General features: G+C 38.5%; 2 protein-coding genes across 3 annotated transcripts in view; both read right to left on the bottom strand.

Moving 5' to 3' along the window:
• The window catches only part of brf1a (BRF1 general transcription factor IIIB subunit a), a 145,457-nt gene extending 129,650 nt beyond the window's left edge, over positions 1-15,807 (bottom strand). Inside the window, exons 1-4 of the mRNA XM_074691445.1 lie at positions 15,549-15,807; positions 12,568-12,779; positions 10,576-10,656; positions 3,034-3,207 (exon numbers count right to left, since the gene is read on the bottom strand). Of these exons, the coding sequence (XP_074547546.1) occupies positions 3,034-3,207; positions 10,576-10,656; positions 12,568-12,751 (439 nt within the window). The 5' untranslated portion in view covers positions 12,752-12,779; positions 15,549-15,807. The remainder of the gene's footprint in view (positions 1-3,033; positions 3,208-10,575; positions 10,657-12,567; positions 12,780-15,548) is intronic.
• A 1,128-nt stretch (positions 15,808-16,935) lies between these two features.
• The window catches only part of LOC141806159 (uncharacterized), a 3,008-nt gene continuing 1,307 nt past the window's right edge, over positions 16,936-18,636 (bottom strand). The window contains exons 3-8 of one of the 2 annotated variants that reach the window (XM_074691447.1): positions 17,979-18,143; positions 17,666-17,712; positions 17,525-17,596; positions 17,359-17,412; positions 17,136-17,267; positions 16,936-17,061 (exon numbers count right to left, since the gene is read on the bottom strand). In XM_074691447.1, coding sequence (XP_074547548.1) covers positions 17,041-17,061; positions 17,136-17,267; positions 17,359-17,412; positions 17,525-17,596; positions 17,666-17,712; positions 17,979-18,143 — 491 coding nt within the window. In that variant the 3' untranslated portion in view covers positions 16,936-17,040. The remainder of the gene's footprint in view (positions 17,062-17,135; positions 17,268-17,358; positions 17,413-17,524; positions 17,597-17,665; positions 17,713-17,978; positions 18,144-18,636) is intronic. The other variant, XM_074691448.1, reaches the window with a different exon arrangement.

Below are 18,636 nucleotides of genomic sequence, written 5' to 3'. Positions count from 1 at the left end.
ACACACAGACAGGCCTGCACTGACACACACACACACACACCAAAGCCTGGTAAACAATGCAGCAGGAAGGTATTACACCCTCCTCGTCCCTCTTTCAGTTTTTAAACCTATCCTGGGAGTCCTGTGCTGCGTCCTCTTACATAACACACTCATCCTCTGAGGCGATGTGAGTCAGGAGTAAACGGCACAAACACCACAGAGGGAGAGGAAAAAAAAAAGGATGAATCTAAAAGTCCCATTATCCTGACCATGACACATGACTCCTGACTTCAATAAGCTGCCGTCAGCAGATTACGGAGCATTAAGGAAGACAGCGCCGCGCGGCTCGGCCTCCGCTGGCTCACATCAAACATAACCTGCAGACTTTGATGTGCCATCCTCAATCAGCTCAGGATGAAGGGTGACAAATTTAATGTGCAGCTTTGTCACAGCTAATGCACAACTTTGGCTCAGCTGCTGGATGAAAGCGAAGCTCTGATCAAACTATTTCAACTTTCTCGACCAACACAACGGACCAGAGCCCGGCTGCTGTGGACGTGAGGCTGACAGCAACTTCAGGTTTAAGGATACAGTGTGTCGGTGGAGCAACGGTGGCCTTTGAGGACAAAAAGCGCCTCTGATGCTTGATAATATGATTCTGCTGTTGCCAAGTTTTTACAGTCAAAAAACAAGCTTCTTCCTCATCTACCAACAGGCCCATCTACAAAAACTTAACATTTCTTTGTATTCGGTAATTCTACATAAACATTTACACACTTATTAGTATTTTTTCACAATTTCTACCATGTCTGTTCTTCTGAATGCCTAAAATTACCACATACTGCATCTGTAACAGACCTTTCATCGTTGAGTTAGAAGTACTGCAGTTCCTTGAGAGTCCACTGGAGGTTGACTCGAAAAACACTCAAAGCCATATACACACCCATTATTAAAACATGTTTACAGCTTGTTTTTTATAAGTTGTTCCTTCAAAGTTCTGATGTCTTTGATATAATTACAATGTGGAAAGGAATAAATTCAAATATACTGAGGAGTCATAGTGAACTATTGCTCTTCAAACTACTGGATTATGGAGATTCTGTTCATGCATGCCTCTGCACAGTGTCTACCACACCTCCTTAAGGTTCGTAACAAACTGTAAACCTCTGACTCATCACTGTGAGTTGTCCTCTTGGGTTGGATGACCTGCTTTGGCGACCCAGAGGCTCACACACCGATACACCTTCATCTATAAGGCAGTTCTTGGTCTGCTTCCCCACTAAATCCTGTATTTTTATCATGCAGTACTTAGTACTCTCTGCGTTCTCAGGACTTAATTTCACTCTCTGTCCCAAACACTTGGACAGAAATTGGGAAAAACTGGAACCAGTAGCAGAACGACTTATAGCTCAACAAGCTGGCGTCCTTTAATGTATTTGAATCTAAAATGAAAGATATGGAGGCTGGTTCTATGCTATGTCAATGGCTTAGCTTAGCTCTTTGTACAACTGACTCCAAGACTGACTCCTTGAGCCATAATCTTGTGTTTTTTTGACTGTGCTTTGTATTTTTTTGTAGTTTCTGTCTGTAACTTTGTGTTTTTGCTGCTGCCTGTCTCGGTTAAGTCTGCCTTGAAAATGAGGTTTTTAATCTCAGTGGGACCAACCTGGTTAAATAAAGGTTAAATAAGATTAATAAAAATGAAAATAACAAAAATAAAAATGATAAATACTATCTTATATCAGAAAAAGTAAGTCAATGTCAGCCTGTACTACAGGCACTACAAGATCCCTTTCCAACCTACGCTACCACAAAGATGTGCACACATTTTGGCAACAGAGGCAGTGTTTGGCTCCATCTGTTTAGACAAGTTAGAGCTCCTTTAACTCTGAATTCAAACTGTAGGCATTGTGAAAAAGTCTGGTTGTTCTGTGGTTGTTTGTCAGAAAGGATCCTCCACTGTGGAGTCAACTTCTGTTAAGTTCTGACCCTTACAGAACAAGCGGTGTTTTGGAGTTAAGCGTAACCTTGCTGACTTGTGACCTTCGTCTGAATGTGTCAGCAGCAAAAAGACTGGAAACTATACACCAAGCCAAAAAAAAAAACGTTAACAGCCTTATAAATACATTTACAGACTGGTAGGAATGGGTTCCAAATTAGATACTTTTATAGGTAGCGACTGAATTGTGTCTGAAGTAACGAATACCTGCTAATGTAAAATCAAACCGTGGCTTGTTTAGGTTCCTACACGCTAGCGCTGGGGTGATGCACTATTCAAACGATTTGATTCTATTACAATTTATGGGGTGCCGATTTAATTCAAATTGCGATTCTTCAATATTTACGATTTTTAGTTTGCTTTTTTAACACCAGACCATGGGAAACAGTTAAATGATGATAACGTCTTCAGACTATATCTGGAGCCATATTTTCCCATTAAATGCACATCACATGAGTCAGAGAGAAACATTTTGCCCTCTGCTGGAGAAAAGTGGTAACTGTTTTCCAATCCAGTTTATAAACGAAGACTATGATGAAGATTTTAAATTTGAAAAAAAAAATTTTTTTGGCCAAGAATTTGATTTTGATATTGTCAAACAAAACATTTGGATATATCGATTTTTGATTTTTTTCCCCCACCCCTTCTAAACGTATCGTTGTGACTGTGAGGGAGTGGAAGAGTTGCCAATTTTCCATGCGGGACATGAACACAGCATTGCAAATGTGTATAGTGAGAAATAAATATGTTAAATTAAAATTTTAAGATTTCATTATTCCACAAATTAATATTTATTACCACATTAACACAGAAAAGTGCCACAAAATTGGTAGAGAGGTAAATTCTTCTCTCACTCTGTGGTTTAGGAGATTTTAGGATCACAAGTTTATCCAATCAGAGACACAGCTCAGCTCATGTGACTGTCAGGTGCCCTATTGCTGTAAGAGAGGAAGCTGAGAGCCTGCGTCAGATCCAATATGGCCTCCACCAACGATCAGTTCCATTACTCTGCATCAGGATCTGAATATCTGCCTGTATCTGTGATTTAAGGATACGTGGTGTCCCCTCCGTACGGCAGACCATGTAGAGACACGCTGCGATGACGTGGGTGGACTTGCGCCCACGGGTCAGATGCTTCATGAGTGCCATCTTGTAGAAGTTGAAGGCCGTGTCCAGACAGTGTTTGTTCATCTGCAGCTGGTTACCCAGAGTGTTGATGCTGTGTTTGGCTGAGGAGACACAGAGACAGAAGCATTGAGACAAACAGAAGCTTGGTGGAGTTTTTAGGCAGGGTCACAGATCTTTAACCAGAGTTACGAAAACATTACGACGACATCACGGTGTTATGGTCACACAATCTGACATAACAGCCATTAAAGATGACGACAATATGTTTCTAAATATACAAACAAACACATGCACGTGGTTTTACATAAGAGCAAACAAATCAGGACACACACGCCTAAAGGCAAACAGGCGTATTCTACGACTGTGTCACGACATGAAACACTGCACAAACCAGTTCAGGTGTAACGGCAGAAAACCGCTCAAGACAAAAGTGTTTCAGGTGTGTGTGTGTGTGTGGGAACGTGAGAGGATCACACACACAAACATAAATCAACAAACGTCATCATGTAAACGTCTGGATCTGTCTCCAATCATTCCACCAGCTCTTGAGTTTTGGAGGAAAATGACTCCATACAGCCACCGTAATGTAATTCTGATTTTCTTCACAGGTGGAAGTGGGGCAGACGCTCCTCGCTGCAGATGTAATTAGGCCTCCTCTTCCCTGATCTAAAAACACACAAACTGAAGTTTCCTGCCCTTCACTTGACTCTGCAGCACAAAGCTCCAAACAGGAACTAATAGGAGACTTTAAATAGATAAAGACAGAACACCTCATAACGTTTACATGAACAGAAACTGGGACACCCTGAAGGAGAGCGGCGTTTATTCATCCACAGGGTTTGATTCAAGAGCCTGGGGACGCGTCAGTGTCAGTATTTGCATACACCTGGATTGAAAACAGCATGATTAATTGCTAAAAGATTAGAATCTTGATTTATATTGTGATCACATTTTGAAACACGTACAATTCTTAAGCGTTTTATTTCACCAGCTACACTGTAAACAAATGCCTCCATAACGCAGCACCACCACCGCTGCCTTCTCCTCCAAAGCCTCTTTACAACACTCAGCCCAGCTGCTGCCAGCTGCAGGTAACTGAGGACGACTGAGTGATGCTCACCCTGCTTGAATGACGAGGGATGGGCATTAAAAACTGTTTCCTGTTAAGATTCGATGTTTTAATCCATCAACATCTTTAGCCTTTATGCTAACGATCCCTTATTAATCATTTTCAGGAGCTTCAGCCTGAAGTTTCACCACAGAACTGAACACACAAAGAAATACATACATTCAACATGTTATACATCTCCTAATGGACCAGAAACCATAAAACACACTCAGGAGTAAAAAAATCGACTTATTTTCATAACAAGACAATAGAAAGCATAAAATTGAAAAAAAAAATCAAATAAAAAAGAATCTACACAATAAGTTTTGAGGAGTTTTATAAAATTGAACATGTAATGTAAAAAAAAATCTTTTTCTTTTAAATAAAAAAGAATCCAAAATTAAAAAAAAAAATCAGTAAATTTGCAAAATTGGAAAAAAATTGTTTCAAATAGTTGTGAAAATCAGAAAAAATAAATTGCAAAAATGCTAAAAATGAAAGGTCAGAAAGTTCCAGATTTAAAAAAAACTGAAATTTTAAAAATTTACAAAGAAAATCAAAACTTTGAAAAAATGAGAAAAAAATGAAAAAAATTTGAAAAGAAAAATTCAAAAAGTTGCAAAAAACAAATGAATTGCAGAAATGTAAAAAAAATGAAATTTCAAAAAGTCCCAGAATTTAAAAAAAAATTAACTTTGCAAAAAAAATCAAAAATGTGAAAAAAGGGAAAAAAAAACATCAAAAAGTTTTAAAAATAACCCAAGTTAAATTGCAGAAATGCCAAAAATAAATAAATTTCAAAAAGTTGCAGAATTTAAAAACAGAAATTAAAAAAATCTGCAAAAAAAATAAAAATAAAAATTTGCAGAAATTTCAAAGCTTAAGAAATCTTACTTGAATCTGAAAAAATTTGGCTCAACTTGTCATTTTTTGCTGTTTGCAATGTCTCGCCCCAATCATGTTTATTTAGCTGGCGTGTTGGCACATAAATGACTCCATCCACACAGAATTTATTCTGTATTTTCTACTAGATTTGTCTTTTGGATGATTTAGTTTTCTTGTGCATGGAAAGTTGGTGGGCTGTTGATGTCGTAAGAGGTAAAGTAGAGCGATGACAGGTTTTTTTTTTGCAAGATGTGATGCATATGTAGCTCAACAAAATGTTAACACATGATTTTATTTAGTGTCAGTCTTTAATCATCAATACCCTCTGTAAGAAAAATAAAAACTCTTTATTCCAATAATATGTTTTGAAGCTACAAGAAGCCACTGCAAAGGAGTCAAAGAGCCGCTAACTAAAGCTGTGCGTTTGACTCTTGGAGTAACTCTTCCAACATTAAAGTTTCAGGATTCACGCTGGAAGTAAACACCTGGATCACCGTCAACACCTCGCCTCATAGTGTGGCATTGATAAACCTTTTAATCTTCCAGCTCTCCATCCAGATTTATTACACGCAGACAGATTTTACTCCAGAGCCTGTTTGTGATTCAGGCTGCTCAGACAAAGTATGTTTTCACACATAAATCTTCCCGGGACGGCTTTTAAAGCTACATTTAGATTCCAGTCATCACGCCTACACTGCAGCACGCTGTGGACCTTTACATGAGGGACTGGTGATACACTGATACACTAACACACACGAGGAGGGGAGCAGCTGAGGTTGGAGCTCCCAGATATGAATCAGTTAGTGGTGAGACAGAAGAGGAGCAGACGGCCGCTAGGGAAATTTTCTGGAATATATAAAAGAGCTATAAGAAGAGGAAGAGGTGTTTCTCCCTGACTCATACGCCACAAAGGCTGAAAAACTCCCCGCAGACCCCCCACACACACCCACACAGAGCATGACCAGGCTTTTCCCACTGCCAGCGTCACTGATACACACTGACACGCTTAATTCAAACACTACAAAAATAACAGTACAACACTAACATCGAGGATACACAGTCAAAGATTAAAGTTAAAATCTGCAGTTCCTCGACGGGCCACTAGAGGCTGGCTCCAAAACCCAGGACTCCCCTTGACATTCATGTTGTGTTGCTCATTTTTACAGCAGACACTGACACGTTTGCAACCTGGTACACGATACATTTTTGAATGAATGAGTTTTTCTGTTGTAGGTCACAAAGTGCAGGAGTTCAAAAGTTTTTAACACACCTGTTACAAAGATACTCAGGCCAGGAGTTATGTATAAATAGTGTTTTTAGTCCCCCCTCCCTTTGTCCATAATAAGATAACCCCCAGCTGTGATGGACTTGGTTTAGTACCTCCTAACCAACGGTCTTCTTTGAGCCTGATGGTGTGAATGTGTCTCTGTCAGCTCCCGGTGTTCCAGTTTAAAGAGTGACCCTTTAAAGTGGACACCTTCAGCAGAACATGTCAGTGGAGATCCAGGTTACAGCAGCTGTTCAAACACAGAAGTCCTAAAGAAGTCATCCTTGTTTAGTTTGATATATGTATATATACGCATCATAACAACAAAGCACCATCCATATTACTGCCCTCTAGTGGTCTGATGGCGTTTTGTATTTACCTCTATTTTTACTCCAACGTCATTGCGCTGTTTTGCATAATCTTTCTGAGTCTTCAGCTCTGCAGTCGAATTGCAGACAAAGAATGGCCCGCAGGAACCATTTAGTTCTTGGAAATGTTTTAACAGGAACCAAAAGTTCCTGGACTCTATGGTTGAAATACCAGCACAGCTCCATAACAGTTCTGAATCTAATTTAGTTCAGACTGGAAAAACAAATTCATTTGTGGGCGTGTCAGACTCTGGGTTGAAAGAATGGGCAGAAAGTAGGACTGGGTGCCAAATTGGGTACTTTTATAGGTACCAACCGAATTCTGTCAAAAGTACCTGATACCAATTCAAGTAAAACCAAATGGTACCATGTTCAGGTACCTAAATGCATCCTTGTGACTGTGAGGGAGTGGAAGAGTAGGGGATTTTCCATGCTGGACACAAACACAGCATTACAAGTTTATCTATTGAGAAATAAAAATGTTAAAGTGAAAATAAAATTCCTTTTTATTATTTGTGTTTTACCGGGCATGGGTACCTGGTTTTATTCAATTTTCAGTAGTGGGTTCACGATGCGATTTTCCCACAATTTTTTGAACAGAATGAGCTTGCAGATAAAATATGACTGAAAAAGATTCTTGATTAATTCTGCAACCGCAAAAAAAAACAAAAAACATTCAAATAATGCAAAAATTAAAACACTCATGAATATTTAAATTTATAAAAACTACAAAAAAGATTTTCTTATATTTTTAACAAATTAATAAGAATTCCCTTTTTAATTTTCTAAGGTAGGGAAAACTGTGCAAAACAAAGTCAGTCCTTATCTTAAAAGTCCAATAAAAATCTATTTTATCTTGAATTACAAGAACTTGTTTTAAACAAATCTCACATAAAAATAACTAAATGAATAATAAAAAAAATAAACAAAATCTGTTTAGATAAACAATCTCAGGTTTGCTTGTTTTCCTAGTTTAGGATTAACATGGTTTTTTAAGGAAAAACAGAATCTCAGAAGATTTGAATCGTCACACATTTGTATCAATTTTTAACCGTCTCACGATGCATCGTTACATCCCCAACAGAAAGTTAACGAAGAAGAGGAAAATAGAGAAGACGAGTGTCCAGAGATCAAGTGAGGAGATGAAGCATTTCACGTTAATCTGGGCATCGCCAGAACATCACTCGGAACTGCCTTCTACGTGATTGTTGTTTACGTAAAGTAACAAATGATTTTAGACTATCGATGCCATCCACCTTTTTGATGGTGTGTTGTTTACTTTCGCCTGAAATGAAGGTGTGAGATTAACAGCAGTTATTCTTGTATATGCCCCCAAATCTCAAACTAATACTCCATGAATCTCGTGAAGACACACATACGATCAAAATAAAACTCCTGCTCACTCAGACGGAGAGAAAACACACAACTTCTTCTTCAAACAGGCAGAAAATAAGAGCAGAATTCCCCGATCCTCACCCTCCTATCTTCTCTCACACACACACACATTCTGTGACCGACTAATCCCCTATCCTCACAGACCAACACACACACACACACACACACATTACTCAGCGTCTGCTGCAGTCTGACAGCTCTGTGACTCTGCGGCTCCGTCGCTGAAACATCATCAGCTGAGCAGACGGTCGTCGCCGCACTAACCAGCTGCTCGGCATCGAATCGGGGCCCTGGCTCTCTGCCCGGCGGCTCGCCAACCCTCAGCTGAGTGGTTGTTTTTGTCTCTTTCTGCAAGTTGTTGACATGATTCTAAACAAGAGTTATCGAGTCTGCAGGGGTCTGAGGTTTGGGGGACACCCAGAGAGGCCCTTCAGGGGCCACAGAGGGATGACGAACAGGTCAAAGTTAGCTCTGACAGATATATGAATCAGCTGATTTTATCATGAGGCGCTGGCTTATGAAGAAACAGGAAATCAGACAGAAATCCTCTCGACATGTCCTCCTCACTTGAACAGTTTGATTAATTCTCCGTAATCAATTTTAACAGCCGTCTCCAGTCGGGCTGTAAAACTGCGAGGGGAGGAGAGGCAGGAAGACTTCAGCATGACCTTCTGATCATTAGCAAACAGTTTAGACAGTGGAAGCACAATATTTTCAAGAACACTGACAGTAAATTCATTCTTTGGTGCAGATTATACCGACAGAAAAAGCTGAGCTCTCACACAGAGGAACTCATGTCTACATTATAAGGGAATGAACTGAATGCAAACAACTGCAGCCTCCGCCTTCGCTCTGCAGGCGTGTGATCAGCCACACGCTGGGTTTGATAAATACAGCTGAATATCTGAGTCAGCCATAACTCTGTACACAGTGTCTGTATCCTTTAACACTCCTCCTCCTCTTCCGTCCACTCTTTGAGCCCTAATTTAACGCCCTCAAAAACTCACCAAAATCTGCACACACCTCAGATTTGGCCAAAAATTGACCCCAAAATACCAAAATGTACTCGCTAGCGCCACCTAGGCACACTAAAATGGCTCTTAATAACAGTAGGAATGTCATAGAAAGATCAAACCAATGTCAAAATGTTCGTCTCATTAAGACGCACAAAATATGTAAAGACACCCCTGACCTATCTCCAACAGGAAGCCAGCAATTTGCCTTTCAAAATAAAATTTGGCCGCATTTTTGGGCCTGAAACAAAAGTTATCTTCTCCTAGGCCATAAATGGTATTGGCTTGAAATTCGCTCAGGTGACAGAGCGGGCCATGCTTTACAAAAACTACGTAAGAATTTGTTGTTTCTCAAACGGTTTTTGAATGACAAGCCCTCAAAGTTGGTGATCCCCAAAGAAGCTCTTTCAGCTCCCCCTATTAGAATGAATGGGAGAGGAGGATCTAGCTCCACACGACCTGCGGCAGTTAGGCCTCTACACAAAAAAGGAAAAGTGTTACAGCTTTCAAATGACATGGATTGATTCCTGACAAAATTTACTACAGAAATGTGTTAGGTTTGCAGAGGTTTGGTCAAAATTGTGGCATCTATAAGGAGACGTTTCTAAATCTCCAGTCGAATTTCACTCCTGTGAGGGCAGCAGTTGGTGATGATGTCACTCAATGATTGACAGTTGGGTGTAGCTAATCATGTAACTGAGCAGGAAAATAATACATCACCTCCAGTGTGATACACCTAAGAGGGTCAGAAAGGGATGAAACCTTGACAGTGGAGGTAAAACCCGAATAAGGGACACGCGACCAACGCTACCTGCAGCTTTAATTTGGAACACTTCTCCTGTTTGCTGTGTTGCTACAGTGAATGTGGGCTGCAGGTCTTCAGCTTCACTGACTGATTGATGGAGCGAGTGCAGCAAAACTCTCAGGATGCTGCAGCTTCTGCCTGCTACATCCAGGAAAGAGTCCACGGAGAAGAAATGCAAGCTTTTTTCTTGCTACATGCAATAACTGAGAGCCAGTAGAGGCTTTTCTGGATCAGGTTTGCAAACACTTAAAAGGAATCGAGGTGATGTTTAACTTCATCTTCATCTACAATCATCAAATACATTATGCACAAGCTAAAGTGGGACTTTAACTTTGACATGCCAAGCATTAAAAGCACATAAACTATAACTGGAAAAATGCTAAAAAAAAAAAAAAAAAAAAAAAAAAGGAAAATTAGAGATAATATTCTAGGTTTGAGTCTCTGTGGTAGAGACACCCCATGTGTCATCATTTTGATTTTAGAGGAAATTAAAATAACTACAAAAAATGGCCCCAGAATCCCATTAACACACATGTACAAAGAGCTGCATGCTGGGAAAGTAACTTCATTAGCAGAAGCTTTTGTATATTTGACTGCAAGTGTGTGGCGCCCTCTGCTGGTCACTCACCTCTCTGCAGCGTCTGAGCTCTGGACTCTCTTCCCACACCTGTGAAGTGTCCGTCTCCAAAAGAGGGGTTTGGACCAGAGCCTAAGAACAGAGACCAGATCAGTCTCATTAAGTCACCGTTTAACATGCGGTTCCAATACCTACATATACGGATGTTTATATTTATTCAGCAGCAATACTGTGATGTCAATATTTATCAATAAACTAATGTTCTTTCAGACTTTACAGTAAGATATTGTCAATGTCAACTTTATTTATATAGCATATTCACAACTTTAAAATCTCAAAGCACAGGTGAAAAGTTTAAAAAGTTAAAAAGTTTATACCTTCAACATTCCAATATTATTTTATTGAAAATCATTGAGCAATACCTGTGACACAATACAATCTTTATCTTTTAACTTAAACAACCAATAAAATGTCCTGAGCTTTAAGTCTCAGTGCAAAAAGCAACAAAGGCTGGCTGTCAGACCTTCCTGGAGGTATATAGGATCAGTTTCATATGTAAGGATGGGCCGATCACTGATCCCCCAAAATTAAGGAAATCAGCACCGATCGACAGACCAATTTCAAACACTGCAGGTTAGTTTACATATTCATGTATTTATTTATTCATTATTTATCTTTTTTTCCTTTTATTGTTAAACGCTCTTGACTGTGTATGGGTTTTTGGATTGGTGTGGCATCCCAGCTCTTGGGCAACAACGTGGGTGATCTGTTTTCTACTTGCAATCTGCAAATGTTTGAGATAAATAAACAAATCAAATCAAATAAATCAAACTGACGTACGATTAATGACCTCCAGCTTTGGGAGAAATCAGTAAGTGAATGAAAGACCTCACCAAGTGGACAGATTTTCAAGCCAGGGGTGTTTCAGTGGATAAATCAGAGGATAAACCCAGAGAGGTGTTTGTGTTGATGATTAAATAACCTGTTATTTGTGTGACTAAAGCAGAACCCCTCCTAAACCAGGGACAAGCACACAAACCGCTGAGTCTGAGACCTGGGCCACAATGAAGAACCCACAAAACTACATCCAGATCATTGAAATTCTTCCATATTTTTGATTTATAGTTCACATTTTGAACACCAGACCAAGTGAAAAAGTTAAATGATGATAACGATGTCCTTAGACATATTAGTTTTAGGACTAATTCAGGGGATCTGATATCTTAACTTTTTTTTCAACCCAGCTTATAAACAAGACTAAAATAAAGTATTTAAATTTGAAAAAATATGTATATATAATTTTTTTTTTTTACAAAAAAGTCACAATTTAAAACCATTCAACAAAAAAACCTGATCATTTAAAATGTTAACTTTTTCTGTCACCCTTAATAGGTTGTAAGGGAATCTGTAACATGTGATTGCTTAGGTGCTCTTAATTCATTTTTTATGCAAATTTTTTATCAGTTATTGGCTCCAGATTATGAAATATGACTTTTTTCTTTTGTTAACTCTTATTTGCATTGCAAGAAAATGGGTAATTATTATCATTATTTTGTGATATGGAAAAAAACAGCTTTTTGAAAATGTCAGAGATCTGAAAAACACTTATTTTCGCTAGTATTTGGTCAAAAGTCTGTTTGTATTCAACCATCAGCCACGATTAATGGACATGCATTGACAGAAAAAAATCTTCACAATGATCAAACACTAAAAAATATACACCTAGAGCTTTTTGTCCACTAAAATCAAATTAATAATATCTACTCTGCAAGGGAAAAAAATGAGTATGATATTGAAGTGTTATCCAACAGCACACTCTAGTGGACAGCTGGGGAATTACAATACAGGGACAGAAACTCTTTTGCAGACTCAGCAGGTGAGAAAACGAGTGTCAAGGTAAAAACACATCCTCATTTTAACAAAAGAAGAGCTCTAAACTCCAGCGCAGAGATGAGCAGCCTCTGTCCTGTAGGAAAAACCAGGCTCTGATAAAACTTTCAAACCTCTCACATCAGCCGGAGCTTCAATCTCCATGGCTCTCACCTTCTGAGGACACAAACTGTCCAACAGCCAGCGACCCTCCGCCTCCCGTCTCCACGAACTCCACCTCGGACACGATGATGTTGTCCTCCAGCACGGAGCCGCAGCCCATGCAGACGGCATCGCCTCGCGCATGGTCCACATCGATGTCTGTGCTGCCACAGTTTTTACACGCCTTGGAGCTCATGGTGTCGCACGGCAGCACGCCTCAGAGCCTGAAGGGAAAAAAGGGACATCAAAACTTTTGTTACCTGATTTTTAATGCCGTTTTAAAGGTTCTGTGACGGCTTCATGAGTCATCTTGAAATAGTCTTACTTGTAAATATTTACCCATTCCTGATCCATGATTTAAAATGAGATTCTCAGCACTGAAATGTGTTACTGTCTTAATGTCTAAATGATGTTTGGTTACTTTTCTGATGTGTGGGAAGAGGGACGGGTCCAGAATAGGGCTGGGACCATCCGCTTTTCTCCTCTTTCAATTCTTGTTCAACTTTTGGGGTTTCTTTACACCTGACCATGTGAAAAAGTTGAACGATGATGTCTACAGAGTTTGCCAGGAGCCACATTTTCCCCCAAAAAAGAACATCACATGTGAGTCAGTTTTTAGGATTTATTCAGGGGGTCTAACGTCTAAACTTTTTTTCAACTCAGCTTCCAAAGGAACACCAAAATGAAGGATTTGTATTTAAAAAGAAAAATTAACATAAAAAAAATCCTGATACTACGATACGTTGATTATTCAGGGGATTTGACGTCACGTTACTAAATAACCAAAGAAAACATTTCACCCTCTGCTGGAGAAAAGCTGTAACTTTTTACCAACCCAACTTATAAAAAATGTGGTTTAAAAATCTTTAACAAAAATTCTTGATAGTTATGTGATTTTATTTTTCTCTCACCCCTTGTCCAGGATGATGCCAAGGTTACAAACTACAGGGAGACAAACATTCCACAAATCTGAATCTGTGTTTCATAAGTCTGGTTTAGTTTAGTCCAGATCTGACAAGACCAGAAGCTGTGGTTAATGTGGTTAAAAGGTGGGGAAAAAAACTGTAAAATCTTCTTTTTTTCATTTTTTTTTTTTTTTTTTAATTAGAATAAAGGTTTCACAGGTTTTTATAGACAAAGCCACTGAACCTGCATCTCAGGGTGATGTGATTAACCCTGCATCTTCTTATCACGACCTCAGATTCCTAATTGATGACTCCCTGTCTTTTAAGCCTAGTCAGCAACTTGTACAAAAGTTAAAGTTGTGGTTAGGCTCCTGTTTCAGAGAGGAGTCATGTGTTGCTGCTCCTTTCTTGCCTCGACGGAAGAGGATTAGGGGCACTGGGAGAAAAATGTCCCTTTTTTTATCACTGTTTTTTTTTTAGAAAAAAAGTCAGAATTCCGACATTAATTTAAGCATTCTGTTTTTTTTTTCTGAGAATTCTAACTTTTTTTTTTTTTTTCGCAATTCAAAATTCTGACTTTTTTTTCAGAACCTTGGTCTTTCCTCTCAGAATTCTGACTTCTGTCTTCAATATTTAAAATTGCGTTGTCGTTTTTCTCAGAATTATGATTTAAATCTAAGAAAAAAAGTCAGATTTCTTACTTTTATTCTCAAATTCAGAATTATGACTTTAATCTCAGAGATTTCTGAGATTAAAGTAAAGATCTCTCTTTCTTAACAAAATTTTGACTTTTGCCTCAGAATCTAAAATTATGATTTTTTTTACTGCAGAATTCTGATTTTGATCTAAGAATTCTGAGAAAAAGTCAAAATTCTGTCTTTTTTTCTAAAAAAAATAGAAAAAGAGAAGAAAACTTAATTCTTACTGTCATCTCAGAATTCTTATTTTTGCAGAATAATTACAGAATCCAAAGGAGGAAAAAGGTCAGAATTCTTACTTTAATTCCAGAATTTTGATTTTAATCTCAATATTTTTTTTTGAAAAAAAAAATCAGTTTTAAAAAGAATTGGACTTCATTTTCTTCAGTGGCCCTGATCGTCTTCCATATGCCTCTGATTGATTTAGTGATACTGTTAACTAACCGACCAACTGAGCTCTGAGGTTCATGACCAAGCTTAAGTCTCTGACTCATTACTGCTTCCTGTATGCTCACAATGGCTGGTCTGCACTGACTACCTGTAGACTAGTAAATCAGTAGATGACATATTTATGTCATTAAGTTCATCTGAGAGATACTGAAAGCTTCAGAAACATGGGAGAAGAATTTTATCTCCTCTGCTCCTGCAGCTTGGATTGTGCTGCAGGATGGGGAGTGTTAGAGGTTGAGTGGGCTGGTCTCTTTAAATGATTTTAAAGGCAGACAAAAGGAGCTGGAGGATGATGCACCAGCTTTTAGATGCTTTGACTGATGACTTTGAATATGCTGCTGCTGGTCTCAGCCAGGACACTTTTATGGAATAGATTTTCTAATCTCAATGAGGCTTTTCTGGTTAAATAAAATTCAAAATAAAGAGAAAAATATGTAAGTCTGATGTAAAGAGGCTGTGGATATTATTTTATCATTAAGATCTGAGTTCTTGCCCCCATGCACAGCCTCAGTCTGCAGGTCTACTCAGCAGTGATTGTGCACAAACTTCCCCGGCTGTCTGCTCCCTTCAGCCGGTTAGCTACGTGGCATTGCTCAGCACCAGGTGGTTAGCTCAGCGTTTTCTCATTTATCTTACAAAAAAAGGTCTTTTCATGCAAATACTCCCAGAAAACAGCCATGTATTCCCGTTTCCTTCTCTTGAATTGAGGTTTAATTAATTTCTCTTAAATTCGAGCCGTTAGTCCAACAGTAGGTGCGCACACACCTCTCACATGTTGACTGACAGATTGGAAAGCTAACGGTGCGCTGCTAGCCAGGCAAGACCGGCTCCTGCAAACTTTTCAGGCGTTTTTAGGGTTTCATAAGTTTTCAAAAGAAGAATCAGCCTCACATGTGGTCAGCCGCTCACGTAATGCAGTGAATGGTGACGGTGAACATACCTTCAGTCCGGTAAAGCCGCCGGGTGCAGTCACGCTGATTAGCCTGTCAGCCCGTTTGCTCTGAGAGTTTCTCGCAATAACTCTGATTTTTCTGATTCCTCTCATTGACTGTGAGGCTTATCGCATGGTGACTGATGTTCAAAGAGCACACGGCAACGTGACAGTCCACGGGAGGCTGCTAAATGCTGTAATATCGCTGCAATCCTCAGCACAACACACCCAACATGTGCGTTTGATGCTGGGGAGACACGGGCGAGACCATTTCAGCTCGGAGGGGTGGCGCGACGACAACGTGCGGTTTGATAAGGGTACTTCGGACTTATTATTTTTAATTTTTAGAAAATCTTGGAAGAAATGGGAGTTAAGAATTCGATTTTTGTTATTTAATTGTAAAAATCTCACTACTTTAGGTATTTAAATAGTGTATGACAGTAGTAGATTCCCCCATTGCTGATTTTCAATGAGCAGTGATGACAAGCTGACATGGGTGATTAAAAAACATCAATAATTATATATTTATCCATACATTTCCATCCCACCATCCCATGTTAATGTATTTTTTTTCACATTATTATTGTTATCATTACTTTTTTATTACTATTTTTTTTATTATTATTATTATTATTTTTTTATTGAGTTGTTCTCTGTAAAATACATTTAAGTGCTTCAGTAGGTAGGGGCAGTTTCATAACCTCCTGACTACCAATAGTTCAAATTTGTCCTCTGTGGGGGACATTTGTAAACCTAAATATCTTCCGCTTACTTCACACTACTGAATAAACTCCTCATGCCATCTACAGAGGACAATTAGGGCTTTCAATGATACCACATGTGACGGGGTGGGGCTTTGGTACCTTTCTCTTTTTCATTAAGGAAAATGGCATCCATCAGTGGAAGTGCAATTTATGGGGAGAGAAAAAGTAAGTATATAAAACTTTTTAATAAGCAAATTTTGGTGGCATATTTTATATGGGACTCTTAACATTTGAACATTGTGTGAATATTATTTACTGTATTTTAGCATTGTAATATACATACTATCTGAAATATATTTTTTTTTCCCCAAAAAATGTGTTCAGTATTCTAATAACCTCACAAAGATTGGGGACTCTTAAAATCTTTGTGATTGGACAATATTTTTTTTTCCTGGTAGTCAGGCGGATATGGGCTTTAGCTTCCTCCTGTTCCTTCTCAAACACTGTAAGTATGTTTACATATTTATGTATTTATTTATTTATTATTTATTTATTATTGATTGCTGCTCTTGTTGTATATAAGACTTTGGATTAATGTAACATCGCTGTTCTCGGGTAACAACTTGTGTGATCTGATTTTCTACTTACTGTTACTTAATGTTTAAAATAAAAAAAAAATCTATTGGTGGACTGTACCTCTAAACTACAGTACTTGGTTAAATTTTAATGTAGCATCAACTCTTCTTATTCCACCTGAAACAAGCACATCACTTTAACAAAGACAAATGAGTCACAAATTATTTGGTCCTCTTTATTTCCTGCAGAAACAGAAACCACAGTTAGCCTTTATGTTGTTTCAGGAGGTAACACAATCACCTGTGGCTGTACCAACCTCTAACTGATGCTGAAGCATCTCTATTTCAAGATCTGTCTTCTGAATCTGCCGGTCTAAAAACACCATCTCTTTGTCCATTTTTGTCATCTTTTTGATGAGATACATTCTGTTCAGTTCCTGCATCGGTAACTGGGGACGGATCAGGATAATGTTGAATTATTTCATCACCAGTTCCACAAACAGAAGTAATCTCTGACATTAAGTGAAAATCTGTTCTCACCTGTGCTGTGGAAGTTGACGGTGCCTCTGTCTCCTGCTGCTTTTCATCTGAACTCTGATGAAGAAAGACATTCAAACAGGCAACATGTAACTCTTTATACTCCACAACTGAATGTAAAGATCTGTGAATCAAGAGATATTTATCAGGAACATGTGGTTAACATCACCTCTGGATTCCCCCCTGTGACAGTGGATAGTATTAGTGTTCGTATTCCATCTTTATTATCCTCTTCATCCTGCTGAGATGTGTTTTAGACTTACACTCATCTCTTTGGTATAATCTCCTGTGCATTGAGCAGTCTACTTACAGCTGCAGGAGAATGAGGCTTCACAAAGCAGAGGATACTATCAGAACCTGGAGAAAGAATGACAACACCAGTTTTTATTTCTGCCAAACCACAGAAAAATAATTCTAAGAAAAGAGTTAAAACCAGAGGCTCCCAAACTTTTAGACACAGGTGATGTCTAGTTCTAAGAAAAAAAGGAACCGAGCTTGAGCAAAAACTTCAGGATTTATTTATAAAATATAAAAAGCCCATATTAAAACAATAAAATGAGTAAAAATAACTCATCCAATACAGTTTTCCCATGTTGAATGATAGAAACATCTTCATTCCTCACATTTTATGAAGGCACTTGTGTCCTGGGGGGTGACCGTCTCACATGAGCCTCCTCCAGGGACTCCCTCATCCAGAAGAGCTGGTCCTGGACTCTGGCTCTTGTCCATCTCATCTGGAGGTGTTGGGTCTCCTCCTGTTTTAAGAGACTTTGCCCTCCTCCTGTTCGCTGAGGGAAACTCAAATTTAATTTGGCAGAATAATGAACTATACAGTAAGGTGATACTGGATAATCAATGTGTGAATGAACCAGAATCATTTTAAAATTAAACCTGTAGTCTAAAGTTTATTTGGTTTATCATGTGAAAGAGTTAAAAAATGTGAATTAGTTTATCCATTTGCTGGATATGTGCAATATTTTCATCAATGTCCAACTCAATTCTACTTTTCTTCTCTCACTCATCATCTTGTTTCTTTAGATGCAAGCTCCTGCATTTGTTTTGACTCAGACCAATGGTCTTCAACCTGCTGCTCTTTGACTCCTTTGCAGTGGCTCCTTGTAGCTTTAAATAATACTATTGAAATAAAGACTTTTTCCTTTTTTACTAAAAACAGTGATGCTAAATTAAATCATGTGTCAACATTTGCATGATTGATATGTGGCATGACATTAGCCAACAACAAAAATGATAAGTAGAGCAATATTATCAATATATGTTATT

Source organism: Halichoeres trimaculatus, unplaced genomic scaffold (genome assembly GCF_033239565.1).
Source record: "Halichoeres trimaculatus isolate MK-OKI-2021-1 unplaced genomic scaffold, fHalTri1.1 fHalTri1_scaffold_17, whole genome shotgun sequence".
Classification (NCBI taxonomy): domain Eukaryota; kingdom Metazoa; phylum Chordata; class Actinopteri; order Labriformes; family Labridae; genus Halichoeres; species Halichoeres trimaculatus.
Note: the sequence above shows the minus strand (reverse complement) of the source record. Positions and strands in the feature narration are given on the sequence as shown.